This window comes from Myotis nattereri, assembly GCF_964212035.1.
Source record: "Myotis nattereri genome assembly, chromosome: 3".
Lineage (NCBI taxonomy): Eukaryota > Metazoa > Chordata > Mammalia > Chiroptera > Vespertilionidae > Myotis > Myotis nattereri.
The window spans coordinates 196,208,563-196,233,110 of NC_138077.1; the positions used below are offsets into that span (position 1 = coordinate 196,208,563).

Here is a 24,548-nt window from a genome sequence, read left to right on the forward strand (position 1 = left end):
CCTGATGCCATTAGTCCAGAGAAGCCCGTCCAGAGAAGCCAGACAACATAGGTGATATCTTCAAATGGTTTTCCATTGTGATATGGAAAAATGTGAGGGAGAGGATCACTTATTTCTAGAGCTGACCTCTCATAAAAATGAGTTGTGTTTATAAGCTTATTCTTCACATTCACTGCCATATTTTACCCATGCCAGTTCATTCCTGAAGTATTTCTCCAGCTGCCTGCATTCACAAACATCTGCCTCCATCACTATAGGTTTAAAATCCCCTCTATGGCTCAGTGGTTGAGCATCGACCTATGAACCAGGAGGTCACGGTTCGATTCCTAGTCAGGGCACATGCTCAGGTTGTGGGCTCGGTTCCCATTGGGGGGCATGCAGGAGTCAGCCGATCAATGTTTCTCTCTTATCATTGATGTTTCTCTCTCTCTCCCCCCCACTCTCCCTCTCTGAAATAAAAAATATAAAAAATATATAATAAAAAATAAAATCCCCTATATGGCCCTAGCCGGTTTGGCTCAGTGGATAGAGGGTTGGCCTGCAGACTGAAGGGTCCTGGATTTGATTCCGGTCAAGGGCACATGCCCAGGTTGCGGGCTCAAGCCTCAGTAGGGGACGTGCAGGAGGCAGCCAATCAATGATTCTCTTTCATTCTTGCTGTTTCTATCTCTCTCTCCCTCTCCCTTCTTCTATGAAATCAATTAAAAATATATCCCTAAGTACCTTGCAAAAACACCAAATAAAAATACCATTTTGAAAGAAGTGTATTTTTTTCTTTTAGAATGTAAGCTTCCCAAGAGCAGGGACAATGTTTTCTTGTATGTTCTGTTGTGCCTAGTACACTGTAAATGCTCAATAAATATTGATGATGGGAGGCAGCGAGTCTTGATGATAAGGGGGAGAAACAGAAATCCCCCCCCCCCAATATATATTAAAAAATCCCTTATATGGATCTAAAGTCACACAGCACCCTATCTAAGCCTGTTTCTTATGCCTAGTATAATAGGTATGTCCATCACTTTCCAAATTGTTTCTGGGTACCAACAAGATAGTTTATTTTTTCTAATTATCTTTACAAAGGCAGAAATCAGAACAGATTACCATGGTAACATCATACCAGGGGCATAAGGAGCAGTCTGCCTCTTTCAGTCCAGTCTTTTATCCAGTAAAACAGAAATGCAATATAGTCAACACATACAGAGGCCCATTGTGCTGCCTCACTGAAGGGAGGGAACTACCCCAGGGCAATCATACGGCTCTTCTAAATAGTGGCATATGAATAGAAGTTACTGATGGCAAATGTCCAATGCCATTTAGCTAGAATTAGTAAAAACTGCTTCCCTGGGCAAGTAGCTGAGTGGTTACTACATACTGTGCTGAGTCGTTGAGCTCAGCTTGTCCATTTGTGGGAGGCCCTAAGAAGCTCCCCTCTTTCAGCTAGGGGAAGAGGGCGATTGTCAACTAGCATCTTAAGAAGATCTGTCAACTGCTGAACCTCTTGCCAAGGATTCTAGAATTCCTTTAGGTATGTTTAAAATATCTCACATTTAAAAGGCTGCTCCCTCTCTGCACCTGTGACCACCTGGCACTCCCTCTGGCGCCCATTAACGCGAGGCCTTTATTGGCTCTTGAGACACTCTTGAGCAATGCATTTTCAACTAAACCTCAGGGAAGACAGTTTGGTTATGCAGCCATCCCAGCCCCTATAGCTCTCTTAGGAGTTGAGATGTCTCCAAAACAGTAAGGATCTTGACGCCAGTACTGCCCTGAATTGGCTCAACCCCACTGTCTCTAATCTGAGTCTAACAGGTGTTATTCTTGCCCCAATTTGCTCTGGCTAGCTACTTGCAATCTCGGTTTCTTTCAGCTATTCTTTCCTCTACATTGGGATTCTGTTCGATGAGATACAAAATTGTTTTTAAAAGTGAGGTAGGGCAGAAGAGCAGAATTGGATATAATGAAATTCTTATTATCCATCAATGTGGTCTAGGTATCAGCAGCAAAGCCCCAGCAACATACCCTAGGTCTAGCCATCTCCTAGCCTAAAGTAGGAAAAAAAATCAACATCAGCTTAAAAGTTTACTGCCCCAGCCCTGGCTGGTGTTGCAAAGAGGTTAGAGCACTGGTATGTGCACCAAAGTGTCACTGGTTCCATTCCGGTCCAAGGGCATGGGGCCTGGGTTGCGATTGACCTCCCTACCCCTGGTCGGGGTGAGTGTGGGAGGCAGTCAATCGATGTATCGCTCATATTGATGTTTCTCTTTCTCTCCCTCCCTCTCACCATACCTCCCCTTCCACTATCTCTAAAAATTAATAGAAAAAACATCCTCAGGTGAGGATTTTAAAAAAAAGTTTGCTGTCCCAACCAGGCAAACTAGTTTGCTGAGCCCTAGGACATTTTCATAGCCTTCCAAGGGTAATAGTACCCCTATCTCTATCGCACACCACAAAATTTAAGTTAAGAGTAGGATTCCTTTGTTACATCTACCAACAACTTGGCCTTTAAAGGGTTCTCCTCAGGTGTGTGACTGTTTGATCCTCAATAATCCAGTAGTCTCTCAGGCACTTACTTACACATTCTGCCCCAACACAGAAATAAAGACATACCATATGCTTCATAAGAATCTTGAACCTCCCCATGTCCATAGTCATAATATTCTGAGTCCCTAAAAGCCAAAGACAGAGTGTTAGAGAGCCATACAGCAACTATGTTTCAGTTTCACCTTTCTCCCAAATACTTCCATGTTTCAGTCATTTTACTGTGTGTATAATAAAGGAAAATGCTCACCCCCCCATCTTCAAACCATAAAACATTACCAACATATGTATAACTATGTACTCATAAGAAAATGGATAACAACTGTAGCAAAGAAAAATGGATACCACACAACTTAAAGTGGAAAAGCACAATATAAAATTGACCACAGTGCTCACTGGAAGAGAATAAACAAACATGAGAACTACCTTGTCCCCCATGTAGAATTATAAGACATCTTTTCAATCAATCACAGCTAAAATACATATACACAAAAAATGTTTTTAAAGAAAAGCGCAGCCCTGCCCACTATGTCTCAGTTGCCAGTTTGATTCGCGGTCAGGGCACATCCTTGGGTTGCAGGCTTGATTCTGGGTAGGGGGTGTGCAGGAGGCAGGTGATTAATGTTTTGCCCTCACATGGATGTTTCTCTCTCTCAAATTCAATAAAAAATCTTAAAGAAATAAAAAAAGAAAAAGTGCAGAAAAGAACCCAAGCTATTGCAGTGGAATTCTAGTTTCCTTTTAAACTTTTATACAATTTTACTGTGATTGTGATATTTTTTAAAAATGAATAATTTAGCCGAAACCGGTTTGGCTCAGTGGATAGAGCGTCGGCCTGCGGACTGAAAGGTCCTAGGTTCGATTCCGGTCAAGGGCATGTACCTGGGTTGTGGGCACATCCCCAGTAGGAGATGTGCAGGAGGCAGCTGATCGATGTTTCTCTCTCATCGATGTTTCTAACTCTCTATCTCTCTCCCTTCCTCTCTGTAAAAAATCAATAAAATATATTAAAAAAAAATAAAAATAAAAATAAATAATTTAAAGGCATTTCTCCTTTGTTTCCATGTAGTCACAGCTCAGGAATTTTTCTACTTTCAGATTCTACAATATAATTCAAGATTCATAATTATCCAAACTTACAGATGTCCAAAGCATAGTAGATCCCCTCAAAAGGTAAGCCATACTGCTTCCTAGATTTGTGTTGCCTAAATCTCTGTCCCTTCCTCTCCCCCCTAACCCCCGCCCTGCCATCCATCCCCAGGACAAGAAACAGCACCTCTATTGCCTGACTTACCCTTGGCTCTGGCTGTAATAGCCCTCGTAGCCTTCATAACTCTGCTCTGCATATGTATCATCATATCCCTAGAACAAATGAAATGAAATAACAAGTCAGAATCACAGAGAGTAGAGATGATAATTATATCCCATGGGAGGATGGCAGGCTTCTACATTAACAGAACATGAACTTTCCCTCCCAAATGTTAACACCCATTGTGAAATAGTCGAGAGAGAAAGGGTTATTTTTAAAACACGAAACGAAACAACAAAACGAACAAAAAAGAAACAAAAACAAAAACCAAGTGTGAGCAGGAAATAAGGTACAAAGTTGAACTGGTAGTAGTGGGAGATCCCTTTAGTAAAATACTATATATCAAGGAACAGCTTATTTCCTGTTTAATCTACATACATATGGTAGCAAACCATGCTTAAAATGGAAAAATCTTCTCCTACATTAACATTCACTGAAAGAGAAAAGAGCAGATTCTGAATCTTACAGGCAATCCCTGCCACCTACATCAAGGACCAAGGCCCTGTCATTCAACTTCCTTTGGCAACCTTCTAGGTAGTGGGAAATGGCACATTGTTCAAACTTCTTACATAATCTTCATATGTTTCTGGTGCAGGGGGTGGAGGCAAAGGTATTCTCTGGATGCCTGCTGTCCGTGCCCTTGGTGTTGGAGCACCCCTCACAGTAGGTGGGGGTGGCACTCCTCGAGTCACGGTGGCACCTCTGGTGATGGCTCCTCTCACTGGCGTACCACGCACCAAAGCCCCACGAGGTGGTACAACACCACGGCCCCTATAAAAAGAAAGTTTCCCCCCTTTTAATTGAATTTATTGGGGTGACACTAGTTAACAAAATTATACAGGTTTTAGGTGCATGATTCCATAACACATCATCTAAGAAAGTTTATTTTAAATGGAGATTATTTTTTTTTTTAGTTACTTCCTTTTTTATAATTTATCTTTATTATTGAAAGAGGTTTTTAAATAAATACGCTACTTACATGGTCAGATTTGTGTGCAAATTCTGGAACTAGCCAGATTTTATGATGCCTTAAAAAAACTATTATTAAAACCTAGAGGAAAGTATGAGTAGGTAAAAACCCCACAATGGAAGATTCCCCAGGTCCCACAATAAACTGCTTTGGAGAGTTGGAACACTCCATAAAGATCAGTAACAAAAGGTAAAATGCTAAAGTCAGTGATCATTTAAAAATGCTATAACTGGCCCGACTGGCATGACTCAATAGTTGAGCGTCGACCTATGAAAACTAGGAGGTCGTGGTTCGATTCCCGGTCAGGGCACATGCCTGGGTTGCAGGCTCGACCCCCCAGTGGGGGCATTCAGGAGGCAAGAGATCAATGATTCTCTCTCATCATTGATGTTTCTATCTCTCTCCGAAATCAATAAAAACATATTTAAAAAGTAAAAATGCTATGACTGTCCAAAATTAAAAGACCAAAAGTTTCAGAAGGACTGCTACACTTGACTATGGCCAAATGCTCAAGAGCTAGAATTCCACTCAATGAAGGATATGACTCCTTCTAAGCTGGAGATAAGAGCACCAAAAAGAGAGAGATGGTACTAGCGGTCAAATTTACATCCTATTTCTGGTTGTTTACATTATTTTTACCTGGGGACAGGTGGAGGAGGAGGGGCAGCACCCCGGCCTCTCACTGGCACCCCACGTCCTCGAGAGGGCTCTGGTACTCCATTCAAATAGGACAGCTCTAGAAACTGCTCCTGACAGATATCATCCATCATATCCTGCAAAAGAAAGATAATAGGATTGTTGTATAACATTTCCAACTTTTGCTGGGAAGCCTTCTAGCTCACATGAGCCTTGAATGCTAAGAACAAATTTGAAAGCCCAGATGAAATATCAGAGATCATTCATTCTCTGAAGTCAAATGGCACCCTGCCTGTTCCTCTTTGAGGAAAGTACCTTATCTTTATTAAAACACTAGAGTAGTGATGGCGAACCTTTTGAGCTCGGCATGTCAGCATTTTGAAAAACCCTAACTTAACTCTGGTGCCGTGTCACATATAGAAATTTTTTGATATTTGCAACCATAGTAAAACAAAGACTTATATTTTTGATATTTATTTTATATATTTAAATGCCATTTAACAATTTAACAAAGAAAAATCAACCAAAAAAAAATGAGTTTACATGTCGCCTCTGACACGTGCGTCAGAGGTTCGCCGTCACTGCACTAGAGGCCCGGTGCACAAAATTAGTGCATGGGGGATGGAGTGTGTGTGTGTGTGTGTGGGGGGGGGGGAGGGCGGCGGGGGGAGATGGGGTGTCCCTCAGCCCAGCCTGCGCCCTCCTGCAACCGGTACCACTCGGGTAGGGTTCCTAGGCCTGGCCAGTGATCAGGGCCTATCGGGCTTTCATTCCTCTGGATGCAGGCAGCTAGTCCCACCCCTGCCACTGTCACTGCTTGCCATCTTTGCGGTGCTGTCCTCCCTCCCCGACCACTGGTCGCCTCTCTCTGTGGGCGACAGGCGTGGCGTGCGATCGCTTGGCTGGCCTGGGCCTCCCTCTGCAGGGCGATCGCTGGCCGGCCCTGTATACACAGCGTTGCTGGCCAGTGGCCTGGGCCTCACCTTTGTGAGGCGATGGCGGGGGGCCCCCTGACCAGTTGCATCGCACCCGCCTTGGCTGGCCTGGTGCCAGTGCATGTCATAGCGTGGTCGTCTGGAAGGTGGTCTGGATGGTCGTTCTGCTGTTGGGTCGTTTGGTTGATTTGCATATTATGCTTTTATTATTATAGATCATAGCTCTTGTTGATGTGGTCCTTGCCTAACTCTCCAGATCATCACTCCCATCTTAAGTATAACCTCCTTTCTAGTCAGGCTGAACAACTTGTAGTTCAGATTCTGGCATACTCTTACATATCCATTCTTGCAAATAGTTTCCTCTTCCTAGAATAATAAAAGCCACTAACCATAAATTAAGCTATATGTATTAAGCATTATATAATAAGCTTTATATAAACTTATCAGTTTAATCTTCAAAACAACCCTGAAGTAAGGAGACATAGAGATAGTAAGTGGCAGACTCCAGATGTGAATTCAGAATGTAGGCTTTGAGTCATCTACACTAATAAAAGACAAAGATGCTAATCGACCGTACCTTCACTATGCCCTAAGCCATGCCCACCAGCCAATCAGAGAGACTATATTCAAATTAACCCAACCAAGATGGCGGCCAACAGCCATGGAGCTGGAGCAAGCAGGAGGCTTGGTTGCCCGGGCGATGGAGGAAGCCAAGCTTCCTGCCAGCCCTGAGCCCACTGTGGCCTCCGCTAAAGGCAACAAAGTTTCAACTACAGAAGCTAAATAAATCCCAGAAACCTGCTTCCAGCCAGCCTCCACTGGGAGCTTGGGTGGCTGGGGGCTAAGGCCAGCCTGCAAACAGCCCTCAGCCCCTCACCCAGGATGGCCAGGCACCCCAGTGGGGACCTCCACACTGAAGGGGCTGTGGCCAGCCTGCAAACAGCCATCAGTCCCTCACCCAGGCTGGCCACACCCTCATGGGGTGAGGATCCCCGCTGGGGGGCTTAGCAGCCTGCAAACGGCCCTCAGCCCCTCACCCAGACTGGCCAGGTACCCCAGTGGGGACCCCCACACTGAGGGGCTGTGGCCAGCCTGCAAACAGCCATCAGTCCCTCACTCAGGATGGCCAGGCACCCTAGGGGGGACCCCCATCCTGAAGGGGCTGTGACCAGCCTGCAAACAGCCCTCAGCCCCTCACCCAGACTGGCCAGGCACCCCAGCAGGACCCCCCCGCACCCTGAAGGGGCTGTGGCTAGCCTGCAAATGGCCATCAGCCCCTCACCCAGGCTGGCCAGGCACCCCAGTGGGGACCCTCACACTGAGGGGCTGTGGCCAGCCTGCAAACAGCCATAAGCCCCTCACCCAGGCTGGCCAGGCACTCCTATATAATAAAAGGGTAATATGCAAATTGACCCTAACAGCAGAACAACTGGGAATGACTGGTCACTATCACACACACTGACCACCAGGGGGCAGATGCTCAATGCAGGAGCTGCCTCCTGGTGGTCAGTGCGCTCCCACAGTGGGAGCTCTGCTCAACCACTAGCCAGGCTGACAGCTGCCAGTACAGTGGTGGTGGTGGGAGCCTCTCCCACCTCCTCAGCAGTGCTAAGGATGTCCGACTGCAGCTTAGGCCTGCTCCCCACTGGCAAGTGGACATCCCCCGAGGGCTCCCAGAGGGATGTCTGACTGCCAGCTTAGGCCCAATCCCCCCCCCCCCCCCCCCGCCGGGAGCGGGCCTGAGCCAGCAGGTGGTCATCCCCCGAGGGGCCCCAGACTGCGAGAGGGCACAGGCTGGGCTGAGGGACCCCCCCCCCCCGCAAAACGAGTGCACAAATTTCTGTGCACCGGGCCTCTAGTCCTATATAATAAAAGGCTAATATGCAAATTGTCCCCTCAACTGGGAGTTTGACCAGGGGGTGGGGACGGCGGGCCAACCACCCATGGCCCCTCCCCCGGCCGGCCCCACCCCACCCCCTATCACCCCTCCACCCAGATAAGGTGCGGGCCTAAGCCAGCAGGTGGTCATCCCCCAAGGGGTCCCAGACTGCAAGAGGGCACAGGCTGGGCTGAGGGACCGCCCCCCCCCCCCATGCACAAAGTCATGCACCGGGCCTCTAGTTAAACTTAATACCCTTTTCTTGTCTACCTGAGGGACTTTAACCCACTCTTACAAGACAATCTAAAACATTACCTCTTTTGAAAAACTTTCTCTTGATGCCACCTCCCAGTCTCTCTTCTTTTTCCATGGCACCATGTTTATTTTCTCTACCAGAGCAGTTACCACATCATTTTAGAATTGCTGATTTGTCTTTCTCACTAGATTGTGAACTCCCAGGAGCCATTTTTTGTAACTTCAGACCCAAGGCACCTACCAGTTACTTAACATTATGTTTGAGATGAATAAAACTCAAAAAATGAAATAGTAACTTGTTCAAGATGATGCAGATAAAGCTCCCAGTCCAGTGCTCTTCCTACTGTACTGGAAGTCTCTCTGATATAGTTAATGGCTCCAAGGGGAAAATGTACAACTCTGGTAATGGATGCAAAAACAGGCTCATTCTTTTTCCTTCACAAGAGGGAAGAACTGAGTCAAGTGTCATCTGCAAATCTTTTCACATATTTCCTGATAAGAGCCATTCAGTCTTTTTAAATAACTTTTTTATTGTCTAAAGTTTTACATGTCTTTTTCCCCAACTGACCGCCCCCTCCGGAGTCATTCAGTCTTAATACTACATGCATTTTTACACAGTCCAGGTGGATAAAGTTTTAAGAATAGAAAATTCTAGTCACCACAAAGATGCCCCTCCATAGCTCTTTACCTCGTCCTCCTACGTTACACATTATTGCTGCTTAAGACTCACACTGGGGAATCAAGTGACCATTGACAGCCAATTTCTTTAGAGTCTCCCAAATGCCACATGAACACTGAGGAAACCCAGATCTCCCTGGCAGGAATCTTTGTTGAAGATCCACTTACATGGAAGTCTTGTAAGCCTATTCCTTTTGAGAAATATGCTGAGACCAATGATAAAGAGGAGATGGGCACTCCCCTGTAGTCACGTTCAGAAACTGGATTGGCTCAGGATGCTTCAATACAACACCTCAAAAAGAGTCAAAAGAATTCCCTTAAGGAAAAATTGACCAGCTCTGGGTTTTTCTCCAGGATATTTAAATTTGGCTGTTTCATGTTGAACATCCTAATGAAGACAAGGTAGTTGTAAGCAAAGCAGCTGCTGAGATACTTGAGACAGTGTTGGAATCCTTGAAACTCAGCATTGTAGGTACACAATGCTTATAAATTTTTGCTCTACCAGTCCTCACATCCTCTGGACACCAATTTAGTTCTCTCTTAAAAATTTTTTAAAAAATTGATTTTAAGAGGAAGATAGAGATAGAAATGTCAATGATGATCGGCTGCTTCCTGCATGCCCCCCAGTGGGGATAGACCCTGCAACATAGTGTCTGCTTATTGTATGGGATCTAAGAACATAGTTATCAAGGCTGTAGGCTCTTTTTAGGAGCCTACAAAAATATGAAAACAAAATATGACTGGGAATCGAACCGTGACCTCCTGGTTCATAGGTCAATGCTCAACCACTGAACCACACAGGCCGGGCCACATTTTGTTCTAGTTCCCTCATTTTACACAGCCAAGAAAACCAAGAACTGTAGTCACCCCCGTTAGTTTTAATGATGAAAATATGATGCTTACTCACTTCTAGTTGAATAATACTGCAAATGCTTCCTAAGGTTCCAGATTCAACCTTGGTTATTAAATATTCAACAGTATGTTAATTCTAGTAACTACCGAGCCTTACTAAAAGGCAAAAATTGCACCATTTTCTATTTATTCAAAGAATTGACCCTCTAAGCAAGACAGGTAACCTGGTCTGTTCTAACTCTTCTTGGGCCTCAATTACATTTTCAAAGGAGCTGCACACCGATCTGTTTAATATCAACGGTCAAGCCTGTATTAATCAGGTCTCTTTCTAATCAAACTCTACTTGAGTAAACTCCTCCAGGAGAAAAAGCCCTGAACACACTCAGTTCAAATTGAATCCATTAAGATTGGATACTAGAAGCTTCTCGCTGTTATCCTCTAGACCAGTGGTCGGCAAACTCATTAGTCAACAGAGCCAAATATCAACAGTACAATGATTGCAATTTCTTTTGAGAGCCAAATTTTTTAAACTTAAACTATATAGGTAGGTACACTGTTATTAACTTAATTAGGGTACTCCTAAGGCTTAGGAAGAGCCACATTCAAGGGGCCAAAGAGCTGCATGTGGCTCACGAGCCACAGTTTGCCAACCACAGCTCTAGACTCTGAAAAGTCTAAAACACAAATCCTTAAGTCACTTTCCTATAATCACCTGGTTCCACACTAGTACCAAAATACTTAGCTCAGTGAAGAAACTGTTAAATCTTTGTTAACCAGATGTTAGAATGCCAGACATGCTGTGGACCTAAGATACTAATATGCAGAGACCCTGGTTAAGAACCCTGCCTTAGCAACAGCACAAAATCCAGTTCTCTCTTGCTCAAAAGATACAGGATATAGATTTCCTTACCGGTACTAGAAACTTCTTGACTTCCTCCATAGCATGTGCCATAAGAGCATAAGCCTCACATGGAGGTCCAAAGACTTCAATGAAGACATGCAGATCCATATTCAAATGGGCATATTTGGGGTCTCCACCTTTGCGCAGCTCTTCCTCCTGTGGAAAAACGAAAACAAAACATCACATCACAGACTAGGTATTTAATGACACCTTTAACTTCAAGGTCAAAGAAACAGCAAGAAATAACTATAACATCTAAGGAACACAGTAAAGCATAAGAAAAAAGTAAAACAAGCTCTGGAGAATAGTAATTTATACAAATCTGCTAAATCTACAATTGGTCTTGCTGCCATAAGTTAACTATTATTTTAAATCCCTGGTGGAGCTATTAAAAGATATAAAAAAAAACAAATTAATTCCAGTCTCCATTCAGATAACAGGTGTTTGCCAATCACTGATTCATTACCAAACATTTATTTCTTTTTAACTTTTTCCTTAAATTGTTTTCTGCCTGACTCCCCTCTTAGAACTACAATTGCACAAATGTCAGATTGCACAATAATGTTCCACAGGCAACTAAGATTCTGTTCATTTTCTTTTCTTTTTTTTTAAGATTTTTTTTTTTTTCATTTTCTTGTATGATCACTTAATACATATTTTTGGTAGACAAATTAGAAAGTAAGTGAACAGAAACAACAGCAAAACCAGGTCATTAGCCTGTAGAGATAAATTCAGTTTCTGAATCTAGAAACTGTAGACCTTTCTGTAAACATCTTGAAAAAGCATAATCTTTATGTTTTTATTGTTTAAGAAAGCAATTTGTAGAAGAGTTGGGATCTAGTTCTGGTTCTGTTACCAAGTGGTTATGTGACCTTCAGTAAATTATTTAAAACTTTCTGGGCCTTTGTTTCCTCATCCAGAGATCATGGGAATGGATTTTTGAAAGATTCCCTCTATTTCTAAAATCTTTAAGATTACCAGAAGGAAAGTATATTTCTCCAGACCTACCTGTGAGGTTTTTTAAATTCAGATTTCTGGACCTCAAATCTGGAGGTCCTGACATGTTTCTTGTTGGACTTGACAGATTTTCTTCTTTTTGGAATATCGAACAGAGTCAGCTGAGAAATCTTCATGGAACCTTTTTCTTCTTCTTCCTCTTCTTAAAGGATACCTTTCAGCATTTCATATAATACTGGTTTGGTGGTGATGAACTCCTTTAGCTTTTTCTTACCTGTGAAGCTCTTTATCTGACCTTCAATTCTGAATGATAGCTTTGCTGGGTAAAGTAATCTTGGTTGTAGGTTCTTGCTATTCATCACTTTGAATATTTCTTGCCACTCCCTTCTGGCCTGCAAAGTTTCTGTTGAGAAATCAGCTGACAATTGTATGGGTACTCCCTTGTAGGTAACTAACTGTTTTTCTCTTCCTGTTTTTAAGATTCTGTCTTTGTCTTTTGCTCTTGGCATTTTAATTATGATGTGTCTTGGTGTGGTCCTCTTTGGATTCTTCTTGTTTGGGGTTCTCTGTGCTTCCTGGACTTGTAAGTCTATTTCTTTCACCAGGTAGGGGAATTTTTCTGTCATTATTTCTTCAAATAGGTTTTCAATATCTTGCTCTCTCTGTTTTCTTTCAGTCCTTTTTATCTTCTTACTTTGGCCTGAATAGTCCTGCCTTTAAGTTCTCTGATTTACAACCCTCTTCTTTTTCCTTTTTCAGTGTCTTACATTGTATTATGCTCATCTAGTGAAATTTGCATTTCAGCTATTACATTTTCATTTTCTATACATTCCATCTCTCCCCTAATTATTTTTTCTCTACATCTTTGAACAAATTTATTATATATGTATTTTAAAGTATATTTTATTGATTTTTTACAGAGAGGAAGGGAGAGGGATAGAGAGTTAGAAACATCAATGAGAGAGAAACATCGATCAGCTACCTCCTACACACCTCCTACTGGGGATGTGTCTGCAACCAAGGTACATGCCCTTGACTGGAATCGAACTTGGGACCTTTCAGTCCGCAGGCTGACGCTCTATCCACTGAGCCAAACTGGTTAGGGCCAAATTTATTATATTTATAATAACTATTTTAAAGTCTTGTCTGCAAATCCCAAAATCTATTATTTCCAGGTTTCTTTCTTTCTTGTTTTTAAAAAAATATATTTTATTGATTTCAGAGAAGAAAATAAGGAAGAGGGAGAGAGAGACAGAAACATCAATGAAAGAATCATTAATCGGCTGCCTCCTGCACGCCCCCTACTGGGGATCGAGCCCACAACCCAGGACCTTTCAGTCCGCAGACTGACATTCTATCCACTGAGCCAAACTGGCTAGGGCTCAGACCTCTTTCTATCAACTGATTTTCTTCACTGGCTATGGGTCACATTCAATAATTTCTGTATGTTTAGTAATTTTTTTGACAAACAAAAAAAGTGAAAAGAAAAAGCACAATAAAGTTTAATTAATTTATTTTTATTCTCATTCCTCACCCCTTCCCTTTGGCAACCATCAACTTCTTCTCTAAATGAGTGTTTGTTTCGTTTATTCATTTATTTTGTGTTTTTAGAATCATATAAATGAGATCATACAACATTTGTCTTTTTCTGTCTGACTTATTTCATTTAGGATAATACCCTCTGTTCATCCATGTTCAAATGGCAAGATTTCATTTTTTTTTTTAATTGAGGAATAATATTCCAGCACGCACCCACTATCCATTCATCTACTGATGTACATCTAGGTTGCTTCCATATCTTGGCTATTATTAGTAATGCTACATTGAACATAGGACTGCATATATCTTTTCAAATTAGTGTTTTTGTTTTTTTTGGATAAATACCCAGAATTACAATATTGCATGGCAGTTCTATTTTTAATTTTTTGAGGAATCTCTACACTGTTTGCCAACCCTTGATTGACTCATTTATTCATTGCCAAGCATGTGCTTTTAAATCCCAGGTAGAGCTGGTAATCACCAGCCCTTCCTATGTGCTTACATGGCCTGGGGTGTTCTGGGGAGAAAAGAAATTAGAATAGAGAGAAGAAAATCTCGTGTAAATTTCATTAGCTAGAATATCATACTTCAGCCCTAACTGGATTCTTCTAATGAGAAATGAGAATGGACAAAAGAAGAGGGTCTGAGAGAACAATGTTCATCAATTAGGCTGCATAAAAGGAGGACTGAAAGAGTAAGTTTTTAGGCTGTAGCATGTATGTCTCATCTAAAACCTGACCCTAGAAGGCTAGGAATATTCTGTGTTGGTGGGAAGTTTTTTGGCACTTACAAAGAATACAACACGTATTGGGCTATGACACAAAAAATAAATAAGCGTTAGATTTTGTTGTCAGGATTACTCATGGCTCCTGTTGGAATACCTTCTTTTAGCAGGCCTCGAATTAGAGCTGGCTATAAAAAAAAAACACACCAAACAACTAATCCTCAGTGTTGCCTGCATGTATAACACTACTGCTCTCACTTTTCCATGCTACTGGAAAGAGAATGTGTTTTTAGTCTGGGTAAGTTTCCCTTCCAAATTTTCATAGATAAGCTTTCTAATGCCATAGTTGCCACTGCTGTTTCCATTACTATGCAGTCAAAAGTCAGAAAAAAAACAATCACCTGGGCATACCTAGACTCTTTCAGGGTTACAAACTAACTTGATCTATATAATCTCTTATATCCAATACAAATTTAAAGGAGTCACATTCTATACATATACAAGTGCTAGTTTCCATAATGCATTCATACTGGACCCTGGGCTACAAGGCGGCATTAGGGCAAGCATGTCAAACTTGCGGCCCAATAATGAATATTTTTACAGCCCAGCCAATATAACAGTATGTAAGAACAATTTTAATAAAAATTTCATAACTTGATTTTTATAATATCCTGTTATATGTAATTTTTAATGAACTACAACATTGGCTAATGACTGATTACTATAATCGTGTTGCATTCATTTCGCTTATGTGCCTCACATGCAGGCTCACCATTTCTCTCCACTAATACTAGCAGCGAATATTTTAGCAGCCGATTGCCACGTCATTAGTCTTGTACTGAGTTGTTTGGTATGTGCAACAGGAAATATTTCGCTTTCAGAGAACAAGAAAAATAGGTTTATTTGTGTTACGCTTATTAATTTGAGCAATTATTCTGTGTCTAGTAAGTTACTGTTCAAGAAAAAATATTAATTTTTATTAAAATGTTCTATTATTTTATGTTAATGATTACTCATTTATTTCAGCTCTTTGTATTCAGCATGTCTCTATTGAAATAAACCTACATTTCTATGAAAATCAAAGCTTTTGTGTGTTTTTTTTGCAGCACACAAACTTACACCTTGTTTATTTGGCCCATGTTAGCCTGTGAGTTTGACATGCTTGCATTAGGGTGTCTTCTTGCTTCACTAAGTGAACTTACCTTGGCTTTGTCTCTCATTGAGCCTTTGCCCAACACAGAGATCTTTGCACCAGTCTCTTCTTGCAGTCTTTTGATAGTGTTCCCTTGTGGTCCAAGGATCTTCCCCACAAAATTGAACTGACAGAAAATAAAAAGAGATTTCTAAATATTCATACTCCTATGAAATATTTCCACATGTACTATCTCATTTGATCTCAACAACCCTATAAAACAGGTATAGTTTCATTCCCATTTTACTGAAGGATATACTGAGGTTGTACTGATGAAGTGATTAGCCTAAGGTTATGAAAGTGGTAGTTCCTAGAGTTGATTTTGGGATTTCAGATGTAATATCACACTGCAACCCCTAGTACTTTAACATACATAAACATTTTTAAGGAAGTCACCTCAGAACACACACATGGAATCTTTGTTTAGTACTTTTTCTTTTTTTTTGGTAAACTAAATATAACTAATTGCTTTCCTGAAAAAAGGAAAAAGGAGTAGGTGGAGAAAGCACTTTTAAATTTTTTTTAAAAATATATTTTATTGATTTTTTACAGAGAGGAAGGGAAACTCTTTAGAAACATCGACGAAAGAGAAACATCCATCAGCTGCCTCCTGCACACCCCCTACTGGGGATGTGCCTGCAACCAAGGTACATGCCCTTGTCAGGAATCGAACCTGGGACCCTTCAGTCCACAGGCCGACGCTCTATCCACTGATCCAAACCGGTTAGGGTGAGAAAGCATTTTTTTAAAAGTAAAACTTTGAGTAAAAAATACAGTTAACCACCTCTTCAAGGATTTATGCTATAACTTCCTTCATTTTGATTTCATGTCAAGAAATCTTTTGACAGAATAACTCTTTAGGTTTCATTTTTTTTTCTTTGAACTTTGAGCTGGAACAAACATTTGAGAAACCCTTTTTAATAAGATGACTGCATTTCTTTCCTGGCTATATCTATGCAATCAGTTATGGACTTACTTGTTTCAATTGCCAGAAACAAGTACACAGTATGGAAGAGAAGATTCAAAGGCTTAAGTTTCTGATGCACCACAGTCTCTGGAAGTCGTTATTAGAGCTCATGACTCACTCCTACAAAGACAACTCGGAGAAATGAGGCACTTTTTGTCTTACCTTGGGATACTGCTTGACAGGTATCAGTACCCGCTCCTTCAGCTTCATGTTCTTATGAGAAAATAAATCCAAGTAATTTTCCTCATCGTCCTTTTTTGAAAGCCCTTTCTGAATCTTCTCAATTTCTGAATAAAAGAAACAGAATTTAACTGAGTTTTGCTCTGGTGAATAAAGGTAAATTTCTAAATCTGCATAAAGCAATAACATGGAGTACCATGTAATGACACCAAATAGTTCAGATGAATGTGCTATAACTAAAAGCACCAAAGCTTAACTTGATCAGAAAACCCAAAGCCTGCTCCTAGTAAGAGCAGTTTGCTCTTTAAACCCCACCTGAATGTCTACATTAGAGACATTCAAATGTTTCTTAGAATAAAGAGATTTAACAACATTAATGGGGAGAAATGAGGAAAAAAGGATAAATGAACTAAAAAAGCAAAAATAAAAATCTGCATCAAGAAAAAGTACAAAGTCGTATCTTGATGAAAAAATAAAAATCAATAATTTAAATATACAATGGAAAGTCCTGTTAAAATTCCAGGGACAGTAGTACTATGGACAGTAGTAGTCCTTAAGAGTTTGAAAGACCTGGTTCTTACAGTTACTCACTAATTGTGTGAGCTTTGCAAGTTATTTAATTGCTCTGAATTTTAGCTTCCTCATGTATAAAATGGAGGTGATAGCTACTTCATGAGGCTGCTAGAAAAACAGAATAAAATAACATATGTACACATGCTAATTAAAGCCCATTTCTTGAGACGTATCGACATTAGCTAGCCCAAATTCAGTCAATGTCTTTTTTTAAAAAATATATATTTTATTGATTTTTTACACAGAGGTAGGGAGAGGGATAGAGAGTCAGAAACATCGGTGAGAAACATTGATCAGCTGCCTCCTGCACGCCCCCCACCGGGGATGTGCCCGCAACTAAGGTACATGCCCTTGACTGGAATCGAACCCGGGACCCTTCAGTCCACAGGCTGACTGACGCTCTCTCCACTGAGCCAAACTGGTTAGGGCTTGAGTGTTTCTTTAAAAAAAGGCAGATGAAAGGAGAGAAACAGGTATAATCATTAACCTATATGCGAGACTTACTAAAGGCCAGGCACCTATCCTATAAAGCAGAGGTGGGGAATGTCTGGCCCACGAAATCATTTGGTCTGGCCCTGCCAAGGCATTAGGGGTGAGTTATTAAATGTTTGACCAAATATAGCAAGCTAATTTTTAAGCTGATAATTTTATATGGCCCACAAATGATGTTCTAAATATCCAAGTGGCCCTTGGCAGAAAAATGGTTCCCCACTCCTGCTATAAAGTATAGGAGATACAACAGAACAAGTCAAATATAGTCCCCAACTTCACTATTTTTATATATTGGAGTTCTCAGTTAATGACGTTAGCAATGAAGTATAGTTAAGTGCTATGATATGAATACTAATGAGATGGGGGTAGTGTGTGTAGGTAATGAACAGCAATTAAAAGGTTCTATGGTGTACTGAGAACAGTAACAAATTTATATTCCCCCCCCCACCCCCCCGGCAAGTGTGGCTCAGTTGGTTGAGCGTCCTCTCGTGCACTGAAAGATCACTGGTTTGATTTCTGGTCAGGGCACATGTGAGAAGCAAACAATACTTCTCCCCCCAAAATACATAATTATATTCCCTAAAATCAGTGTGACATTCTAAATAACACAAAATGTTCTCCTTATATAATATTTCCACAGTTTCTATCTTCTGTAATTTTAAGGCAAGGGGTCTCAAACTTTAGTATGCATCAGAATCACCTGGAGGGCTTGCTTATTAAACTAGACTGCTGGGCCAGAACCCCAATCTGGGATTTGTGTTAGGAATCTGCATTTCTAACAAGTTACCAGGTATGTTGATATTGTTGGTCTAGGGACCACACTTTGAAAACCTGGTTTGGCATAGTGGATAGAGTGTCAGTCTGTGTACTGAAGGGTCCCAGGTTCGATTCCAGTCAGGGGCATGTACCTGGGTTGCGGGCACATCCCCAGTAGGAGGTGTGCAGGAGGCAGGTGATCGATGTTTCTAACTCTCTATCCCTCTCCCTTCCTCTCTGTAAAAAATCAATAAAATATATTTTTTAAAAATATATACTACTTCAAAGACATTCTGCAAATCTAAAATTCTGACAGTTTTAAAAAGTGTTTGGACTAAGTCCAATTGTGAAGTACACAGATGAAGAAGGAAATTTACTTTGACCCTCACAGACTTCCTAAGAGTTCAGAATTTCAAACAGAAAGCTTCCTGTTTACTAAAAAGCCGAATGTCAGATGTTATAGTATACAGTGAGCTAAATGACCTACTTATATCCTAGAGCACATACTCCCTTCCTTTCTGACAATTAAAACTGCTAGTCATATTCTAAGTATCCTTAACTAAACATTTACTCCTATGAGAGGAACTGTAAATGGCAGTGCCTATTTTCACTGCTTGGTATAAAAAAATCTGACCTTATAATCAACAGACTAAATGCTTCATTCAATATCTTATTTGTTTGCTATTTTACTGGTGGTAACCTCCACCCCTTCCCACCAACTGCTAATATTAACTTTTTGTAGTCACTAGTTTTGAGCCGACCATCATCTCTGAATACATCTTTTCTTGAGTTTTTAGGCTGGAAAACTCGGTACTCAATCCTCAAAAGTTCTAAAGGGCCCTAGCTGGTTTGGCTCAGTGGATAGAGCATCAGCCTTCAGACTTAAGGTTCCCAGGTTCGATTCCAGTCAAGGGCACATGCCTGGGTTATAGGCCCGATCCCCAATGTGGGCCCGATCCCCAATGGGGGGCGGGGGGGCGTGCAGGAGACAGCCGATCAATGATTCTCTCTCATCACTGATGTTTCCATCTCTCTATTCTTCCTCTCTGAAATCAATAAAAATATATTTTTAAAAAGTTCTAAAGGAATAAATGCCATACTTCATTTTATCTATGTACCTCAGTGTTTCTTAATTGCTACCATCTAGGGCAGCCGTGGGCAAACGACAGCCCGCGGGCCAAATCCGCCCGTTTGAAATGAATAAAACTATTGAAAAAAAAGACCGTACCCTTTTATGTAATGATGTTTACTTTGAATTTATATTAGTTCACACAAACACTCCATCCATACTTTTGTTCCGGCCCTCCGGTCCAGTTTAAGAACCCATTGTGGCCCTCGAGTCAAAAAGTTTGCCCACCCCTGATCTAGGGCCTTCAGCTATACTTTATAACACTTTCCAGAAACTTTACTTGGTTAGGGCAGGAAGACTCCAAAGTCAATTAATCTATTGTACGCCTTATAGGAAGCAGGGCTACAAAAACTGGACCCAGTAGAAAGGTTTGTTTATATGCAATGTAATGCAGCCTATGAATTTAAAGCTTTCCTACAACATAGATCCTTCTGCTAGATTTTGAACTATTCAGATCTCAGAGAATCCCTTTGTCCAATTTATCTCAAAAATTTTAATATGAAAGCATTTTTTTGAAAATTCAGAGAACAATGATTTAAATAAAAGAGAATTGAAAAGATAAAAGAGCCTGGCTGGTGTGGTTCAGTGGTTGAGCGTCAACCTATGCACCAAGAGGTCGCTGTTTCGATTCCCTGTCAGGGCACATGCCCAGGTTGCAGGTTTGATCCTCAGCAGGGGGGTGTGCAGGAGGCAGCCGATCAATTGATGCTGATTTTTCTCTCTCATCGATGTTTCTATTTCCTTTCTCTTCCCCTCTCTCTAATATCAATAAAAAGAAAGACATTTTTTTAAATAGATTTTATTGATTTTTTTACAGAGAGGAAGGGAGATAGTTAGAAACATCGATGAGAGAGAAACATCGATCAGCTGCTTCCTGCACACCCACCACTGGGGATGTACCAGCAACCACGGTACATGCCCTTGACCGGAATCGAACCTGGGACCCTTGAGTCCGCAGGCTGACGCTCTATCCACTGAGCCAAACCGGTTAGGGCAAGAAAGACATTTTTTTAAAAAATAAGGATAAAATAATCAGGGGAGGTTAGTCTAGAAAGCAAAACATTAAGGGGCAACTTGAGTCTTCCAGAGAGTTATTTTCCATGTATGGAAGGGGAAGAACTGAACATGTATTCAATGTCTACATTGTATCAAACACTGGACAATATTACCTCACTTACCCTAAAAATTAACTCAGTGAAGTAGCTGGTACAATCCTCATTTTACAACTGAGGAAACTGAAACTCAGAGAAGTTAAATTGATAAATCAGTCCAGCCAGTGTAGCTCAGTGGTTGAGCGTCAACCCATAAACCAGAGGTCATGGTTTGATTCCCGGTCAGGGAACATGCCCGGGGTTTCAGGTTTGATCCCCAGGAGGGAGCCTGCAGGAGGCAACCACAGATGATTCTCTCTCATCATTGATGTTTCTCTCTCTCTCTCTATCCTGTACCTTTCCTCTCTCTCTGAAATCAATAAAAACATTTTTTTTTTTAAAAAATGATAAAGGCTATTAAAGTACCAAAGATTAAAACTAAGGCTTTCTCTAACTTCAAACCTCATACTTTTAAAAAATATATATATTTTGATTTTCTTACAGAGAGGAAACGAGAGGGATAGAGAGTTAGAAATATCGATGAGAGAGAAACATCGATCAGCTGCCTCCTGCACACCCCCTACTGGGGATGTGCCCGCAACCCAGGTACATGCCCTTGACTGGAATCGAACTGGGGACCCTTCAGTCCGCAGGTCGACGCTCTATCCACTGAGCCAAACCGGTCAGGGCCAAAGCTCATACTTTTATTATTGCCTCTCAATGGCATGTGTGTGTCGGGGGTAGGTTTTTTTAAACAAGAAAAAGCTTATTTTGTAAAATTTTGGGAAGTACAGTTTTTAACCTCAGACACTGTTATGCAGCTAAAGGCAATAAAAGGGCTCTGTGGGTGCCTCTGATGTTCAGTTACCTGATCTTTTTTTCTTTTTCAATTCTGTTTTTCTCTCCTTAGTTTCACTTCTCTTGGAGAGCTAGGAACAAGATGTAATGGGGGAAAACTCAAGTAGCTTCCTAAAAATGACTTATCCTCGGGCAGAAGTACTTTCTAGACAAACTTTTTGAAACTAAGTCCTTTAAATGATCTTTGCCTGAGCCTCTAGAGACCTTGGATGTCCCATGAGCCAAAGAAAGAAAAGCTAAGGTGTAAACAACACAGAGAGGTGACCCATTTGTTCCCAAGCCAGACACTTTCAATAATCATATCTTATCCAATGTGTTCTGTGTGTCAGGAATTTTGTATTACTTCATCTTGTCTTTATAACTAGGATTATCTGCATTTAACAATCAGAGAAACCTGGGCTCAGAAAAGTTATGTAACTTGCCAGAGATCACAAAACTAATTAGTGACAGAGCAGGTACTTAACCCCATGTCACTCCTTACATTAGATCAAATTCAACTAATCTTGTGTGGCATTTCTTTTACTCTTTTACTATAATTTAATCTTTCAACTTTTTGGTAGCTCTGGCAGATGAGAACAATTTTTAAAATGTATGTCTCAAAGGAAAGAACATGAGTTGTTTTTTTTTTAATATATTTTATTGATTTTATACAGAGAGGAAGGGAGAGAGATAGAGAGTTAGAAACATCGATGGGAGAGAAACATCGATCAGCCGCCTCCTGCACATCTCCTACTGGGGATGTGCCGGCAACCCAGGTACATGCCCTTGACCGGAATCGAACCTGGGACCTTTCAGTCCGCAGGCCGACGCTCTATTCAGAGCCAAACCGAGCCAAACCGGTTTCGGCGAACATGAGTTTTTAAGCTGGATAGAACTGGGTTTGATTCCCCTCTCTGCTACAAGCTTAGTGTCACCTTCAGCAAGTCATTAAACCTCTTAGTCTTCCCTTCTTACTTTATTTTATTTTTTAAAATATATTTTATTGGGGTTTTTTTACAGAGAGAAAGGGAGAGGGTAGAGTCAGAAACATCGATGAGAGAGAGAGAAACATCAATCAGCTGCCTCCTGCACACCCCTAATGGGGATGTGCCCGCAACCAAGGTACATGCCCTTGACTGGAATCGAACCTGGGACCTTTCAGTCCGCAGCTCTATCCACTGAGCCAAACCGGTTAAGGCGCTTCTGACTTTTTTTTTTAAATATTTCTCATTGATTTCAGAGAGGAAGGGAGAGGGAGAGAAAGAAAGATCAATGATGAGAGAGAATCATTGATTGGCTGCCTCCAGCACCCCCCGCACTGGGATCAAGCCTGCAACCCGGGCATGTGCTCTTGGCGGGAATGGAACATGGGACCCTTCAGTCCTCAGGCCGACTCTATCCACGGAACCAAATTGGCTAGGGCTTCCCTTCTTACTTTTAAAGAAAATTATGGCATATTGCCCATGGTCTCCCAAATCTCTTTCTCAGGGCACAAGTTAGAGTTTAGGGCCTTATTTCTTAAAAATACTTCTGAGATAATTAGAGATTTATATGCAGTTGTAAAATATAACTGATCTCTGTATGCTTCAACCAGTTTTCTCTATACTTTGCATATCTACAATACAATCTCATAACCAGAAAATTAACATTATCTGTTGACTTTATTAAAATTTCACCAGTTTTACATGCACTTATTTGGGTGTGTCCTTAGTTCTATGCAGTTTAATCAGACTCATGTAACCACCACCACAAAGTACAGAGCAGTTTCATCACCAGGATTATTCTCCACTAGAGGTCCAGTGCACAACATTTGTGCAGGGGGTGGTGGTGGTGGTGGTGTGTGTGTGTCCCCTCAGCCTGGCCTGCACCCTCTCGCAGTCTGGGAGCCCTTGGGGGATGTCCGACTGCCGGCTTAGGCCCGCTCCCCACCACCACCACTGTGCTCGCCAGCCATGAGCCCAGCTCAGGGCTCTGGCTGAGCAGCACTCCCCTGTGGAAGTGCACTGACCACCAGGGGGCAGCTCCTGCACTGAGTGTCTGCCCCCTGGTGGTCAGTACGCTTCATAGTGACCAGCAGCCATTTATTTATTTATTTTTCTTTATTGATTAAGGTATTACATATGATCTTATTAGCCTCTTATTATATAGGATGCTATACACTTTTACAGCCACAGTCCCTTCCCTCTATTTCTCCCTCACCATTAGCAACCACTAATCTGTTCTCCATCTCTTATTATTTTGTCTTTTCAAGAATGTAAAATTAACCCTGGCCAGGTAGCTCAGTTGGTTAGACAGTCATCCTGATAAATCAAGGTTACATGTACCATCCCATCAGGTCACATTCAAGAATCAACCAATAAATGCATAAATAAGTGGAACAAAATTGATATTTCTCCTTTTCCCTCTCTCTTAAGAAACAAACAAGTAGAATGTTAAATTGGTGGAATTACACAGTATATAACCTTTGAAGATTATTTTTACTCCGTATAATTCTCTCAAGATATACACAAATTGTTGCATTCATCAATATGTCATTTCTTTTTATTGCTGAGCAGTCTTCCACGGTATGGATATACCATGCTTTATTCACCTATTGGAGACATATGGTTTTGTTTTTGCCTATTATGAATAAAGCTGCTATGAACATTCATGCACAGGTGAACCTAAGTTTTTATTTTTCTGGGATAAGTGCTTAAAAGTGCAATTGCTGCCCTAACTGGTTTGGCTCAGTGGATAGAGCGTTGACCTGCGGACTCAAGGGTCCCAGGTTTGATTCCGGTCAAGGGCATGTACTTTGGTTGCGGACACAACCCTGGTGGGGAGTGTGCAGGAGGCAGCTGATCGATGTTTCTCTCTCATCGATGTTTCTAATTCTCTCTCCCTCTCCCTTACTCTCTGTGAAAAATCAATAAAGTATATGTTTTTTAAAAAAGTGCAATTGCTAAGTCATAAACATGTTTAGTTTTATAAAAAACTGCTTTATCAGATACATTTTCAAGATTTCTCCATGTTGTTGCATGTAGCTGTAGTTTTTATTTTCATTGTCGTATACTAGTAATTCATTTTGAAAATCTCATAGTATCCAATCAATGGTGAAACAAGTTGTAGCATTTTGTGAACAAGGTGCACTATTTTAATGAATGAAGCATTCATGTGCA

General features: G+C 41.3%; 1 protein-coding gene across 2 annotated transcripts in view; it reads right to left on the reverse strand.

The window, feature by feature from the left end:
- KHDRBS1 (KH RNA binding domain containing, signal transduction associated 1) overlaps positions 1–24,548 on the reverse strand; it is a 41,786-nt gene that overhangs the window by 10,813 nt on the left and 6,425 nt on the right. For both annotated transcript variants that reach the window (XR_013995724.1, XM_081087085.1), the window contains exons 2-8: positions 16,495–16,619; positions 15,376–15,492; positions 10,963–11,109; positions 5,457–5,590; positions 4,417–4,618; positions 3,833–3,900; positions 2,608–2,666 (exon numbers count right to left, since the gene is read on the reverse strand). Coding sequence is in view for 1 of the 2 variants with exons in the window: in XM_081087085.1 (XP_080943211.1) it covers positions 2,608–2,666; positions 3,833–3,900; positions 4,417–4,618; positions 5,457–5,590; positions 10,963–11,109; positions 15,376–15,492; positions 16,495–16,619 (852 nt within the window). In the remaining variant the exon portion in view is untranslated. The remainder of the gene's footprint in view (positions 1–2,607; positions 2,667–3,832; positions 3,901–4,416; positions 4,619–5,456; positions 5,591–10,962; positions 11,110–15,375; positions 15,493–16,494; positions 16,620–24,548) is intronic.